General features: G+C 49.2%; 2 protein-coding genes across 2 annotated transcripts; both read left to right on the top strand.

The window, feature by feature from the left end:
• The first annotated feature begins 9,453 nt into the window (after positions 1 to 9,453).
• On the top strand, positions 9,454 to 11,343 carry LOC120843285. The gene has a single exon (XM_040214605.1). It carries the CDS (start codon positions 9,454 to 9,456, stop codon positions 11,341 to 11,343), a length of 1,890 nt encoding a protein of 629 aa, XP_040070539.1.
• A 927-nt stretch (positions 11,344 to 12,270) lies between these two features.
• LOC120843281 lies at positions 12,271 to 13,500 on the top strand. Its single transcript, XM_040214598.1, has one exon. It carries the CDS (start codon positions 12,271 to 12,273, stop codon positions 13,498 to 13,500), a length of 1,230 nt encoding a protein of 409 aa, XP_040070532.1.
• Positions 13,501 to 15,401: the final 1,901 nt, after the last annotated feature.

Below are 15,401 nucleotides of genomic sequence, written 5' to 3'. Positions count from 1 at the left end.
CAGAATACGAGAGCACGTCGCTTGTTCTTCCGTCGGGATCTCGGGGGGCCGCACTTTGCACGCCAAGGCCCGCCTGTCCATTAAATCGGCGTCCGCATCCGTGCGAGCAGTTGGCAGACCCTGGCAGCTGCCTCAGTACGTCTGGGGCCACAACCGTCTGTCCAGGGCACAGATGTTCTACATGAAGTTCGCCACGCAATACTGCGCCGGGTGGAGGGGAACGAATTCGGTAGACGATGTGCTTACGAGCCTTCGTGACTTCAGAGAAACCTACAGCTGCCCCATTTCTGCGAGCAAGGCCGTCAACTGTTCTTTCAAGTACTAATTATAGGGATTGTATCCAACCTTTCAGTATGCATTTCCGATTGATCCGTCCGCTACACACCCATCTTTTTTGATGCAACGCATCGGTTGTCTACCCTTGCCTAATGTACTTTAAAGAAAAACTCGGCGATCGAAACACTTGAATTTGAACGAAAGCTGCGAGTTTTACGCACAGCACCCGACGCAGCCGATGCTACGATCAATAGGGCCAATCAAACAGTTTCAATCATCTGGGCCAATCATTTTTGTACGTTTGCTATTACCAACTAAACCAATGACGCAGAGTAAATGCGCCATTATATTGCACTTGTGTTTGGGTTTAGCCTGCAATTGTAAACCCACAAAAAAACTGAAAAACAACGAGCGCCGTGACTATGCACTTCAGGCACTGCTTCATCGGATCTATCCGATGGTAGCCTCAGCTGCAGTCGGGTATAATATGAAACAAACTATAGGGCCTCTGAACTCGTCAAACACAAAGCCGAAGTTGACGGAGCCCACCGATTGGCCTATCGCGACGACGCCTTCGGGCGTTTTTCGCCGACGTCCACTCGACACGCTGCGCGAAATTTCGGCTCCGACTTTGTGTTTGACGAGTTTAGGGCCCAATGTAACTTTGTGTTGTTTCTCTGTGCAATTCCAGAGAAAATATAATGAATATTATACCATTTTGACGAACTGTGTTCATTCTAACAACCAGAAGCCGAGGCAAATAAGTCATTTAACGCCTCTTTTTGTGATTGCCCGTCAAGATTACTTAACGTCGAGACGTTACCTCGAACAGACAATATGTAAAACCAAATTTTTAGAAATGATCTAGACAGCAAAAAAATTAACGTGTAAATTGTTCTTAGGAAAAGTCGCATTTTGTTTTGTCTTTAGTCGGTGGCAGGTTAAGTGAAAAGTGGAAGCTCCTCCCACCTCTTTCCAATTTACTCAACCTCTCACCGACCAAAGAAAAACCGCATCTCCACGTGGTGAATGATGTTGATTGGGGCGAAGCTCTGGTGGTGCTTGTCTGCGTTGACGGTGAGCCGCAGCATGCCGAGCCTTTCGTTCGTTTTCATCCATATCACGCTGCGGTCAAATACTCAAATGCGTATATAACCACACTCCATAACACACATTCTCTTTCTGGCATGAATGAAAACGAACGAAAAGCTCGGCATGCTGCGGCTCACCGTCTACGCAGACAAGCACCACCAGAGCTTCGCTCCAATCAACATCGTTCACCACATGGAGATGCGGTTGTTGCTTTTTTGCCCTACACGAGTACGGGAGCAGGTGCTCTCGTGCTCGTGAGCACGTGAGCGCGTGAGCTCACGAGCAGACGCACGTGCACTCGACGGCGGACGGACATGCGGACATGGCTAGAGCCACTGTATATGGCCAGAGCCGTATATGTAGAGAGTTTGGTCAATGGGAGGCGCGGGCAGAGGCAGGGCGTGCGGCAGACCCGGAAAGAGGGCTTGGCTTGCTCTCTTGACCAACCAGAAGCCGAAAACGATCCCCTAGCGGTGGTAGCGAGAAACAGTTCTGATCAAAGGTCTATGTTCGTATATGGTTTTAATAAGCGCATAAGAGTGAAATGCAGTAACTCTTTGTGGTTGAAAATAGGGTGCACGTGCTGTTTTGATCATGATCATGTAGAAAGATGTAAGAAACGAATGCCCACTCAAATCTGTTTTGCGCGGACAGAGTGTGACCGCTCGGACGGCAGATTCCCGGCCCTCGGCGCTTGGCGTACGGATTATGTCGATCGTTCCGCTAGTCGCACCATCCACCATCATTTCGGATGAGCGTGATTGAAACATCACGTGTACCATATTTTCAGCCATCGAGAGTTACTCCAATGCAGTTATCAGGTTTGTTTCTCGCGACCACCGCCAGGGTATTATTTCCGGCTTCTGGTTGGTCACATTCGAATTTCTGAAGACGCCCTGGAACACGCCCAGCCCGCTTTCGGCCAATGGCGCCTCCGCATTTGGCTCCTATACTTCCCAACGAATGGCCAAACTCTCTCGTACCTGCCAGAGTAGCGACACGACGCAAAATTATCTAGATGCACAACGTCAGAAGCGCTAATAGTGATCTCCATTTTGGGCCTGAGAGGCTGTCATGGTAACCCAGAGCCGTTTATACTGAGAGAGTTTGGCCTTCTTAAGAAGATTTTAACAGCCTGGCAACCAGAGCAGCGTAGTCTGACAACCGGGAGATGACTACTTCCGTCCGCCATTTTGGGGCTCTGACTCATAGGTACTCTATGCGATTTCTCAGGAATAAAGAAGAAAAAGAAGTCAAGCCATTTTGTGTTATCGCGCAATTCGCTGGTTCTAGCGGGCAAAAAGCTCCGCCCATTGGCCAAACTCTCTCAGTATAAACGGCTCTGTGGTAACCGTGCTTCTAGCGACGCCGGGCGGCAACTTTTTTAGTCTAGTTGATATCTCCATTCGTTCATTGAAAAGTGGTATCAGACGCTTGGCATCGCGGTACGGCAAGAACCTCTGAAGGAACGGTGCCTGTTTTTTCTGAAAAGTGAGACGATTTGTAGCTCGGGGACTATCGGGCGACGAGAGCTGCTATGGTATCGTACGTGCACGGACAAGGTGAGTGGTTTTCGGCGCCGCCGGGATGGCGGCCGCTTCGTGGGACGAACGTACCGTCCTAGTACTTTCGGACTTCGCTCCGATGGAACAAAATCCGATTACGCCGGCCACGACAGGACGATTGGCTTGGGACATGACTGCTGCTCGACTGCCCCATAGTGAGCGAGTATATGCTTAGCATCATACTTCCTCAAGACTCGATCATCCCTTCAAGATGAGATTTTCTCACTGGCTGGCAAAGGAGCGAAGTCGACGGGGTTCAACCAAGAAGGACGGCATGGTGGTCTCAAAAGTTAACGTCCCCAAGTTAACGCCATCAAAAGAGACGGACGCCGGATATGAGGTGTTCTTGCCGACAGGCCAAATGGTCGTTCGGAAGTTTCCCGGCATTCAAAAAGTCAATATTTTTATCTGGTGTAGCACACATACACGTGTTAAAGGGGCCAAGAAATTATTTTTAAACTTCTTCTTTATCTGTAATCCTCAACTCAAAAGCGAACTGTGAAATCACGCAGTCGTGACATGCTAGGGCACCGGTGGGACGACCCCAAGTTTCCACCGTGCTTTTTAAGCACACCGTAGAACTTGGCATTCGCAATTGATGATAAGTTCTGTCAGGGCACTCATTGGTCAGGAACGCGAATTAAATATCCATGGACGAATTGATTGCTGACGAGCGCATACATCCGAGGAAAGCAGTTTTCGTGTCCAATGCGTGAGTTGGGGTCGGCTGACGTCATTTTGGCCTTTGTAGGCATTGTAAGGAGGATATTTAGAACCATACACACATGATGATAACGTCATAGCACACTGACATTAAGGAGCACAAAACGGGTCCAGCTACCGAGAATAAATATTGCACTCGTAAGAAATAATTACGTCTGTAACTTGTTAATTACAAAGATGAACACACCTCTGAGAATCTAAGTTTAATAGTATGTGTTGAGGCAATGTTATAGAGCAGGACATTTCATATACGTCACTTGAGCAAACGCCAGTTTGTCACTTGAAAAAAACAAACCAAAAAACACTGCGATCAAATGCAAGCTATTGCAACGAAATCAAGTTATATAAAAATCTTCAGAACTGCCAATTCGTAAAATTGGCGATTAGTATAGAAAATGTTAAAGATCGCAGGAGCTTCCTCGCTAAATATTGCTGTGATTATTCGGTGACCCAGGGCTGAAACTGCTTCCCCTAGGCCCTACACGCGCCGTACAGCTTTTGTTTTGATTCCCAGAAATTCAGACTTTCAAAGTAAGCTAGAAAAATGCGAAAATTTTATCCCAAAAGCTATGTGGAGCGCGAGTTCGTCTGCTTCTTTTTGCAGGGGTTGTGCTGACGTCAGAACACCGAGATCTGAGTGGCTCCGATTAAAAGATAGTTGGTAGACCCCAAAGCAAGCTGCCTTGAGGTCTACCCACTATTCTTTATTCAGAACCAATCAGAGCTCGGCGTTCTGACGTCACCACAGCGCCTGCTAAAAGAAGTAGACGCATATCGTAAAATCGTTAGTTAGTATACTTGGGAGTTGTGTGGATATTTATACAGCGCGTAGTTGGTCAGCCATTTCAAAGTTGCGACGAGTCACTCGCTGTAGATGAGCAGTTTAAAGGGGCACTCAAGTGGATTCTGAGATCGTCTATTTATTGTCATAACTCAATCTGCGGGCTCTAAGCATCCTAGAAATCCCAAAATTACATTCAAGAGCGGCCGATTTCCCTATTAAAAATCCAATCAAAGATCGCTGTTCTGCGCCTAGGCGCACGCCGTCAGGGGCGCTGTCGGACGGGAAGGCAGCAGGGAAGGGCGTGCGCCATCCAATCACGAGTGACGGCTTCCCGGCGGATTGATCCTTCGAACCGGCGGAGTGATCTTCCGAATGTGCGCGTATTTGATGGATTCTCGTTGGGACTCATTTTGTTTACTTCGGGTCTTGCGTCGTGCGGAGATGGACCTGCCAAATCTAACACCGTTGGAGGTGGAAATTCTTCGGCGGACGGCAGATATCAGCTCAATCTCCTACGACGCCACTCCTACGCGCGACGCCGATGCCTCGAACGCGACGGACTCGGACGACAGTTCGCGATGCTCAATGTCGACACCGGAGGAAGACGACGAAACCGACGACGCAACCCAGCGGCTTGGGAACACCAACTGGTAGGTGATGAGCTGTTTATTATACCTCTCATATGTATAGCTGATGCTGGTTTTCTGTTTTAAGGTGCCAATGCAGTTGCTGCGTGCCGATGGAAACCGTCGCAGAGTGTGTCTGCTGCCGTGACTACCCGGCCGCCGTTCGCAAGCAGCAGGGCCGGCAGAGCTGCGTGACAAGCCACCCGGATTTCGAGGGGCTGTGCCTCGATCCAAGTGTGCTACAGCTGGCCTTGTTGAACATGCGCCACTATGGTGGAAGAAACATGGGGGCAACCTCGAACGAGGGAGTACAACTTCGTGTTACCGGTCGGGAAACTTGCTGTTCTGCCTCGGCCCCCGTTTTTCTTGCGTATATGCATTGAAGCGGCGTGATAGCTTTGAATAGAAATCATCACTAGCGTTCAACTGCTTTTGAATGTTTTTCGCTTTGCGTGTCTGCTTTTTTCTTGTTTGCCGTGCGTTTTTGGTTCCATGTCCATGCCTCCCAAGCCGCGGGCCAAGGATAAGGACGGGTAGCTTTATGACAGCGTCTATTCTCCCGGCAGCTGGGAGAATAATTTCTCGAAATTCTACCGACGATCGCCTCCCATTGGTTGTCTGAAATCATACAAGTGCCGGTAGAATGCTGATTTTCTTGTTCTTCCAACATCTCATGGAAACACGTTTCATGGACAACTTTTCCTGGACACGTATTGTCGACGCTGACGTTTCATCGACACTCGTTACGCGAATTGCACGCTGTAGGGACACTTTATCGCGCGTGTATTCCTCGGGCCAGTGTTAACCCCCCGCTCTTCGCCTCCGCTTTCCCTTGGCGACAGTCAATGGTCCAATGGGAGTCAACTGCCGGTTGAATTTCGGGGAAATTATTCTTCTGGCTGCCGGGAGAATAGATGTTACGTGGCCTTACAGACTGACATGGAGTCAGAGTTGGACTACTGTCTCTCGTCGGTTCTTGAGGCTGCTCAAGAAGTCAGACATTGCAAGGAAAACGTAGTCAACTATTCAAACGCAAAAAAAAAATACAAGGGGAGTCACACAGACGCCGGCAACATCGCATTTCAATGGTTTGTTTATGGGCAAAGGCGAGCTTCTTGCCCACACCATTGCGCATGCGCGGCGCCGGTGGCGTCTGCTAGGGGCGCTCCAGTTTGTTTATAAACATGAGTTGGTGTATAGTTAGTTGTGCCGATCATTTGTTTGTTTGCAAATACATCACATGCACAGCGAAAGGAAACATAAAAGAGAACCATAATATATGATGGTTTTTCCGGGGAAACAATCACAAGGGAGGTGTAGATTTCAGAGTAGCGAATATTGCTTATTACATCTGATTAGTCTGGTCATTGCCTCAGGTGTATGGCTGGTGGGTGTTCCTTACATTCAATAAATGTGGACATTGTTTCAGGCGCTTCCGGTTCGCTGCCTATAGGCAGCGTGTGCTTTGGCTGTGGCGGAGACTTGGACAGAAGAACAGGCGACCACTGCCCTCCTGCATGGTCAAGGCAATTAGAGGTCACTTTGCCAGCGACACCTACTCCGGGTTTCGGTACCCCTCCCTTTAAAAAAATAAAAGCGCTAAACAATGCATTGCCCAGCAGTCGTTCTTCACCCAAAATGTAATGTTAGGCGTTAGAACCAGATGACAACTTATTTTTGTCCAGTTCAATGTCATTATCGATTTTCATGTTTCAGCGAGAACATTGGGAGTTTTCATTGGCTGCCATCTTCTTGGCGCCTTTGAGCACTTACTGCTATACTCCGTGTCACCTAACAACCGACTGCTGTGGATGCTACGAGCCATTGAGGCGAATCCAAGGCACTTTGAGAGTTTCCCATAACCTTTGAGAAAAAGCACGTTTTTTCAAGATCCTCTTCCTTATCGTTCTCGCGGCGAGATAAGCTGCGAGCCACGCGCTTTCCACGACGGAGCCGCGTCGCCGCGTGGGCACATCACTCCCGCGTAACAAGGCGAGGAGAAAACGTAGTTCGCTCTTTTTCAAACAATAATAGCTGTATTACGTCACCTACAGCCAAAGATTTGACGTTGTTGTCAAAATATAATGTGCATGTGTCTAAAAAGAGCAATAATAATAACTTTAGCAATCTTTTCGCAGTTCGCTATTTCTATTGGTCGAATTCTATGGAGGTGGTGGAGACACGGGATGGACCCCGCAAGAGGATATAGTGCCTGTGTATTTCTATTGCTGTGAGTTTACTAGGGCGCCTTGCCATTTAGAACTGGTCATTTTTATTGGCTGAAGCCCAACAAACAATATGCTTCCAAAAACAAGCTTCTCCAAAAAGCACTTGAGTGCCCCTTTAAGCCAATACAGTATAACCGCTAGCCTGGGGTCTTTAGATCTTTAACGTGCACCACGCAGGAGTGATACACAACCGCAGGCCGGGACGATGCTCATCCAGATCGAAACGGGCAGAGGTGGGGATTCAACCCAGAATCCCTGGTTGATTAGTACAAAACGTAAACATCGCAGGAGCTTCCTCGCTAAAAGTGTGTGATCATGCGGTTACCTGGGGCAGAAACAAATTCCCCAAGGCCCAACATGCGACGCATAGATTTCGCATCGATTCTCAGACACTCCAACGTTGAAATAAAGCTAAGAGAATGCGAAAATTGCATGCTAAATGTCTTATCGATCCTCAAACACATCTGGAAATTCGAGCACCGCTAAGGCGATATGACTGATGCTATCGCACAGGTGCTAATATCCAGAGCGATCTCGCACAGAAAGGCTATAAAGTATCATTCTTTCAGATCTTCACGTTATACCTACGTCAGAAAGCACGAAGAAGCCCTAAAGCGTCGGCAGGCTGCGGCACATCACGAAACCACGCACCAAACAAGCTCGCATCCACCAGCTCTGGGCGCTGCCATCTTACCGATGACATCACGGCTCTTGCGAGGTCACGTGACGAGTCGTCACTCGGTTGCTACGGAAACCGAGCCAGCTCAGATCGTTGCTATGGTACCGCGTGTGGCCAATCGCGGTGAGAGGCGGCACAGGGAAAAGCGTGGCGCTACTCTGGCAGCTACGCTGCCATATCGAGTGGGTCTAGACATGGCTAGCCCCTAAGGAGCTTCGCCCCTAATATTTATGTGGATGGTTGTTTCGATCCCAGTACAGTTTTGTTCTCTCAAAACAGTACTGAGACAATAATCGGGGCTGTGTGGATATTTATACAGTGTGTAGTCGGTCAGCCATTTCAAAGTTGGGACAAGTCACTCGCTGTAGATGAGCAATTTAGCCTATGCTGTACAACCGCTAGCCTGGGGTCTTTAAGGTGCAACCCTACCCTTGGTTACTGTGATTCTGAACCAAGAGATGGCGGTGGGATCGCCTTCCAGGCCTGTACATCAAGGCGAGAAATCGTGTGTGGTGGCGCTTCGATACAGTTGGGTATAAACATATCGAGGGGCTTTAGTGGGGTATTTTTCCATATCCTGAATTTGACATCCCTAGTCCTTCGCTTGTTTTTCTCTGCACGAGCTTTCTTTGGAACGCTTGCGGCTGCGCCAGTTCTCGTGCAAGGGTTCCAGTTGCCTACGCTCCGAGCTCACCTCTCCAGTAAATGTGAGCAGAACAAAACGCGAAAATCGTCCTGAGCCAAATGGAGAGACACATGTACAACAGAACAACCGACGCGCTGAAAAATATAAAATTGCCTGTGCGCCGTTGTTGGAGATTTCGGAGTTCAATTACACATATTTCAATGTGATCAGAATTATATGACGGGCCGGCCCCTTTGTCGTGCATGTGTTCGGTTCTTAGTGGATTTCCAGGAAAACCTGATGACGTGATAGACTCGGGATTCCGAAATTTTAGCTTGAGGGATTAGGTAGCTCAAAAATGAAAACGAATAGACTATTTCTTGGGCGGTCAGGTGTCTCATTTAGGTAGCTGGGTAGTTATATTGACACAAACCACGAAACTGGAAATCAAAAAAATTACACTCATGTTTAGATGTTGATTTTGGTAAGCCCAAAGTAGGAGTGGTGCGGGAGTAATAATACAAAAATGCCGAGGTTAAAAATTAACTCCTAGCAATAAATGATAACAAATAATTTTAATACGAGTTAAGTGATAAATGCAATTGTTGAAAAACTAACAATGAACACCACGGACACGAGACATTTAGCCTGGAGCTAAAAGAAGACGAGGGGGATGGGGAATCGCGAGCGCGAGCGAACGAGCAGTCGGATAAACCGTTTAACACAAGCCGGTTGTGCTGTTATTCTTTCTCGACCTCAATGTCCTCAACGAGTACCTAGTGAAAGAGCGCCTCAAAGCGCAACAATTATTTGGTGCCGAAACCCGGGACTTGGACTTGAGGAATCAACCTGAAAATGGATCGGCTCAAGACCAAGCGTAAAGTCCGACGCAGTCAGAATACGAAGATAATCAACGAGATAACGACCATGCTCCAGTCCGTCGCCGTTGATGCCTCTTCTCTCGAGAACCTGAGAGACAGACTGGTAACCAGCAACGAGGAACTCCGTAAAGTCAACGAGGAGATCGAACCACACATCAGCGATAGTGACCTGGAGACAGACTACATCACTGTCGCAGAATATGAAGACGAAGTGGCTAGGACCCTCAGCGAACTGCGCAACAAGATCGCGCGGTTGCAGGCAACGCCAACCACATCCGCTACGGGAGCCGACGGCGACAGGCGCCACCCATCCCAAGCTACGGGAGTGAAGCTCCCCAAACTGCAACTTCTACACTATCAAGGGGAGCTCACGCAGTGGCAACCGTTCTGGGAGCAGTTCGACGCCTCAATACATTGGAACACCAAGCTCTCTGATGGAGAAAAATTCCAGTACCTGCGGTCGCTTCTGAATGGGCCTGCCGCCAGTGCCGTTTCCGGGCTGCAGGCTACGGCAGCGTGCTACAGAGATGCAATAGAGATACTTACTGAACGCTTTGGCGACAAGCAATACATTCAGCGGGAATATCTGGAACGGCTTCGAAACCTTCCAATGGTAAAGTCAGTGCGTGATGTCCAAGGACTGCGCAATGTGTACGATCACGTCCAGACAAACATTCGCGGTTTGCGCTCCTTGGATGTTTCAAGCGCGACGTACGCCAGAATGATGGTGGACATACTCCTGTCCAGTCTTCCAACGGACATCGTTGTGGATTACCATCGACACAAAAGCTACGGAATACCACTTGTAGTTTCCGCCGGCAGAGAGGAGGGGGCTAGCACGTCTGGCGATGGAGCAGTCAACGTCGCTGCATCGACAACGGATGCCGGTGAGGAGCTGGCGAAACTTTTGCGGTTTCTTCGCGTGGAAATCGAGAGCAGAAAACGATCAGCACCGCTCGAGAAAAGACCAGCGAGTGTGCCGAGGATAGCTTCTAAACCGATACAAACTGTTTATCCACCATCAACGTTCGCGTTACAAACCAGCGGGACAGACAACTACTGCTTTTTTTGCAACCAGCAGAGTCACAGTACCGGCGCTTGTACTGCTGACATCGCACTTGATGAAAAGAAAGGAAGATTAGCGCAAGACATGAGATGTTTTCGCTGCACCAAACGAGGGCATCGGTCCAAAGACTGCCGCAGCCAAGCGAGATGTTCTGGATGCAGGGGACGACATGTCTCGTCAATGTGCAATCCTGCTTGGCAGACAACAAGACCAGTTCCGGAAGAGATCGCCAATATACTCACCACCAGTAATACGACGCCTCACCGAGCATCGAGCGTTCTACTGCAAACTTTCAGGAGCTGGGCCGTGAGTGATGAGAGCTGCGCATATATCCGCGGTATTATCGATGGTGGAAGCCAGAAGACGTTCATCAGAGAAGACTTGGCAAATAAACTTAACTTGAAAATTATAGGCCAACGAAGCATGAAGCTTAACACCTTTGCCAACAGCGGCTCGGACGTGATAAAACAGAACTTCACACTGGTCAGACTACGACTTCGAGGCCAGTATGCGATGACGGAGTATGTTTTAGAAGCCGTTGTCGTCCCATTTACCTGCCAAGATCTCATCGAAACACCCGTCGAACATTCGTTCCTTAAAGCGATCACGGGGTCCATCGCTGACAAGTTGATGTTTCCCTCCGTCCAAGCAGAGGAAGGCATAAGCCTGCTCATTGGCGCTGACCAAATGTGGAGATTGTTGACTGGCGAAACACGCCGCTCATCATCCATCCCCGGCCTGGTGGCCATTTCAACTAGCCTAGGATGGACCTTTCAGGGTCCAACAGGCACCGTGTGAGTCTTGTCGAATACTACCGCGAACTTGATGGTATGCGTGTTAGGAGTGGCATTGACCGCCGAGGACGACGGGGCAGCGTTAAGAAACTTCTGGGAGCTGGAGGCCATTGGAATCAGGGATGAACCGACCAGTACGAAAGAGCAAGATAGTACGGTACTCGAACAATTCACAGAGAAAACAAGTTGGAAGAATGGCCGCTACGAAGTCGCTCTACCCTGGAAGGAGACAGCAACAACACTTGGAAACAATTACATCACTGCCAGGTCTAGACTCCGCAGCCTGATCCAACGTCTCAAGCACGATGCCACCATCGCACTCTATGACAAAGCGATACGTAATTACTTTGAGGACGGACACGCGGAAGAGGTGAACGAAAAGTCCCCATGTGATGGACGCGTTTATTATATGCCTCATCGAGCGGTGATTCGAGCCAACTCGGAATCGACAAGAATTCGAGTGGTGTTCGACGCTTCATCACACGCGCCAAACACCGGATCTCTCAACGACCATCTTGAGAAAGGGCCTACCATTAACACAGAACTTTTGCCGGTGCTTCTCCGATTTCGTATGCAAAGGTGGCTCTGACAGCTGACATCCAAAAGGCCTTCTTGCAGATAGAAATTGCAGAGTATGACAGAGATGCTCTCCGGTTTCTTTGGTTTGAGAAGACTCCCAGACCAGGCGAGCCGCTGCCCGATATCAAAGAGTGGCGCATGACGCGAGTTCCTTTTGGAACAACTGCCAGTCCATTCCTACTTGGAGCGACAATTCGTCATCACTTAAAGAACGTGAGTGATTCGAACAAAGACATCGCGGCTCTTTTGCTGGACTCATTTTACGTGGACGACCTACTGATTGGAGCCGCAAAGCACCGAAGAAGCCCGAAGACTCGCTGATGGAGCACAGACATTGCTCAGAGAGGCCGGCATGAAACTTCGCAAATGGAATACCAATTCCAGCCAACTGCAGAACCTATTCAATCAAAAGGAGGGGAACGTCGTTAATTCACCTCAGATCACGTCAATCAAGTCCCACGAAGTCACAAAGGTACTGGGACTGGTGTGGGACAAAACCACAGATTCCTTCACGTTCTCTAGTGACCATCTCTTGGAGATTCTCTCGACAAACATGACTACAAAACGCTTCGTCCTCAGAGCCTCTGCTAGGATCTTCGATCCCCTAGGATTCCTCTCACCTTACGTCATACGAGTAAAGATTTTGTTTCAACGTATATGGCAACATGGTCTGGGATGGGATGAAGAACTACCAGAAGCACTACGGCAAGAGCGGACAACGTGGTGCGCCGAGTTAAAGGACTTGCCACGCATCATGGCTCCGAGACACTTACAGAATGCGGATGGTGAGAGCAAGCTGGAGCTTCACGTTTTCACAGACGCCAGCCCTCAGGCTTATGGTGCCTGTGCCTATCTTCGCGCCGTGGACAGAAAAGAAAATGTCAGCGTCACTCTGGTGTTTGCCAAGTCCAGAGTTGCCCCGCTTAAGACGCTGACCCTCCCACGACTAGAACTGATGGGAGCCCTCTTGGGAGCACGCATGGCTAAATATCTGTGTACTGTTTTGTTTGGTGTCGTAGTTACGCTATGGTACTGGACAGATTCAATGATAACCCTCGGTTGGATTAAAGGATCAGCAACTGCATGGAAACCTTTCGTCGGCAACCGAGTGACAGAAATACAAGCACTAAGCGATCCCTCTAATTGGCACCACTGCCCGGGCAGCGCGAACCCAGCAGACGCCCTAACTAGAGGAAAGACGGTAATGCAGCTAACTGCGTATCAGGTATGGTGGTCTGGGCCTGAGTGGCTTTCCCGAGAAGAAGGAAACTGGCCAATTGGCAGTACCTCAGAAGATGAAAACCTCAACGGAATTGATGGGGAGAGACGACAACAGGTCGGGGAAATACTGCTGACCACTGTGAGTGCACCAACCGCACTCTTGACATTGGAGAATTTCAGCAGCTATACCAAGATGCGGCGTGTCACAGCGTGGATAAAACGATTTGTTCAAGGTTGTCGTCGACAGAACAAGTCACCTGAACTGCCCCTAACGGCAGATGATATTAGAGATGCAGAAGCTTTCTGGATCAAGAATGTCCAACGAGAATGCTTCGGCAGAGAGATCCAGGAGCTGGTTTAAGGCGGAAGTATCTCAAAAGGATCGAGAATAACCGATCTGCAGCCCTTTCTTGACGACACAGGAACCTTGCGTATTCGAGGCAGACTTCACCAATCCACAGCCTCGGAGGAGGTGAGACATCCTACTCTTCTGTTAGGAGATCACCCTTTCACCAAGTTGCTTGTCATGAATGCTCACCTCAGAGTATTACATGGAGGCTTGCAGGCCACTCTGACAGACATTCGTGACAGGTTTTGGCTCTTAAGTTCACGACGAGCCGTGAAGAAGATCATCGCGGAATGTCGCATCTGTCGACGATTCCAAGCAAAACCGGCCACAGCCCCCGTAGCTCCGCTACCACGGGACAGAGTGGAAGAGAGTCAACCCTTTCAAGTCGTGGGAATCGACTTCGCGGGGCCACTGTTGGTCAACTCAGCAGGGCAGTGCGTTAAGGCCTACGTTGCCTTATTCACTTGCGCGACCACCCGGGCACTACACCTCGAGCTGGTATCCACCGCGGCCACGGCGCCGTTTCTTTTGGCCCTGCGACGCTTTGTGTCACGAAGAGGTCTCCCAAGCACCATTTTTAGCGACAATGCGCTGACATTCAAGAGAGCAGCGAAGGACCTGCCGGCCTTGTGGGAGGCTATTCGCAGTGCAGAATCTCAAGACTTCTGCAGTGTTAACCGAATCACCTGGAAGTTCATTGTAGAACGGGCAGCCTGGTGGGGAGGCTGGTGGGAGAGGATGGTGAGGTCGGTGAAAACGTGCCTCCGGAAAATTCTTGGACGGCAGAGCTTGTCGTTTGAAGAACTAACGACGGTACTGACTGACATCGAGGCAGCGCTGAACTCTCGGCCACTCACCTACCTTCATGCCGATAATAGTGGACCAGCGGTCTTGACCCCCGCTCACCTACTCATAGGAAGGCGATTGATGACTCTTCCAGAGGCGGAGCCAACCCACGCGTCATCGAGAGATTCACTAACACGCCGGTGGAAATATAGGCAGAGGCTCATGAACAACTTCTGGGTACGTTGGAAGAAAGAATACCTACTAGAGCTTCGTTCGGCCCACCTTGCACCACCGCTCAGCAGCCGTGCACCGAACGTTGGTGATGTAGTACTGTTGCATGACCGTATCACTCCAAGACATCTTTGGACCTTGGTACGTGTCGTTGAAGTTTTTCCAGGAAGGGATGGAAATGTAAGGGCGTGTGCTGTTAAGCTGCCGTCTGGTTGTGTAATCCGACGGCCAGTGCAGCTGCTCTACCCTTTGGAAACTTTGTAAATCTTATCCCCAATTTCCTCACTTCGTGAGCGGGGGGAGGATGTTGAAAAACTAACAATGAACACCACTGACACGAGACATTTAGCCTGGAGCTAAAAGAAGACGAGGGGGATGGGGAATCGCGAGCGCGAGCGAACGAGTAGTCGGATAAACCGTTTAACACAAGCCGGTTGTGCTGTTATTCTTTCTCGACCTCAATGTCCTCAACGAGTACCTAGCGAAAGAGCGCCTCAAAGCGCAACAGCAATGACTGGCCAGGCAAAAATTCTGGGTCTGTGGATAGCTTTTGCACATAGTTTAGGCACTGTATCAGTCTTAATTCGGTGATTTTTGCGCGCAAGTTGCGGTGTGCAAAAATGAAAAAAAAAAGATTCGAACGGGTAGAGTTTGACGTTGTATAAAATATAGTTTAAGCACGCACAGGGTACGCTCATTAAGACTGAAACAACCCTACATTTTACACTAGGGTTGAGCGTATCGAAAGTTAGCGGTGCATCAAAAGCTAAAGCTTGTACACACACACTGCTCAGGCCGCTATGTTTTAATGTTTATAGTACTTTATTACCCTCAGATTTGGTGTAAGTTGTCTCCTGATTACTTGGAACAGAAAGAAGGACACATTACAACTCTGA

Source organism: Ixodes scapularis, unplaced genomic scaffold (genome assembly GCF_016920785.2).
Source record: "Ixodes scapularis isolate PalLabHiFi unplaced genomic scaffold, ASM1692078v2 ptg000058l_1__unscaffolded, whole genome shotgun sequence".
Classification (NCBI taxonomy): domain Eukaryota; kingdom Metazoa; phylum Arthropoda; class Arachnida; order Ixodida; family Ixodidae; genus Ixodes; species Ixodes scapularis.
The sequence above is the reverse complement of the archived record's forward strand: the minus strand, read 5'-3'. Positions and strand labels throughout refer to the sequence as shown.

Excerpts from the sequence above, each read along its gene's own strand:
- LOC120843285 (XM_040214605.1), top strand. The coding sequence starts at position 9,454 with ATGGATCGGCTCAAGACCAAGCGTAAAGTCCGACGCAGTCAGAATACG.
- LOC120843281 (XM_040214598.1), top strand. The coding sequence starts at position 12,271 with ATGAAACTTCGCAAATGGAATACCAATTCCAGCCAACTGCAGAACCTA.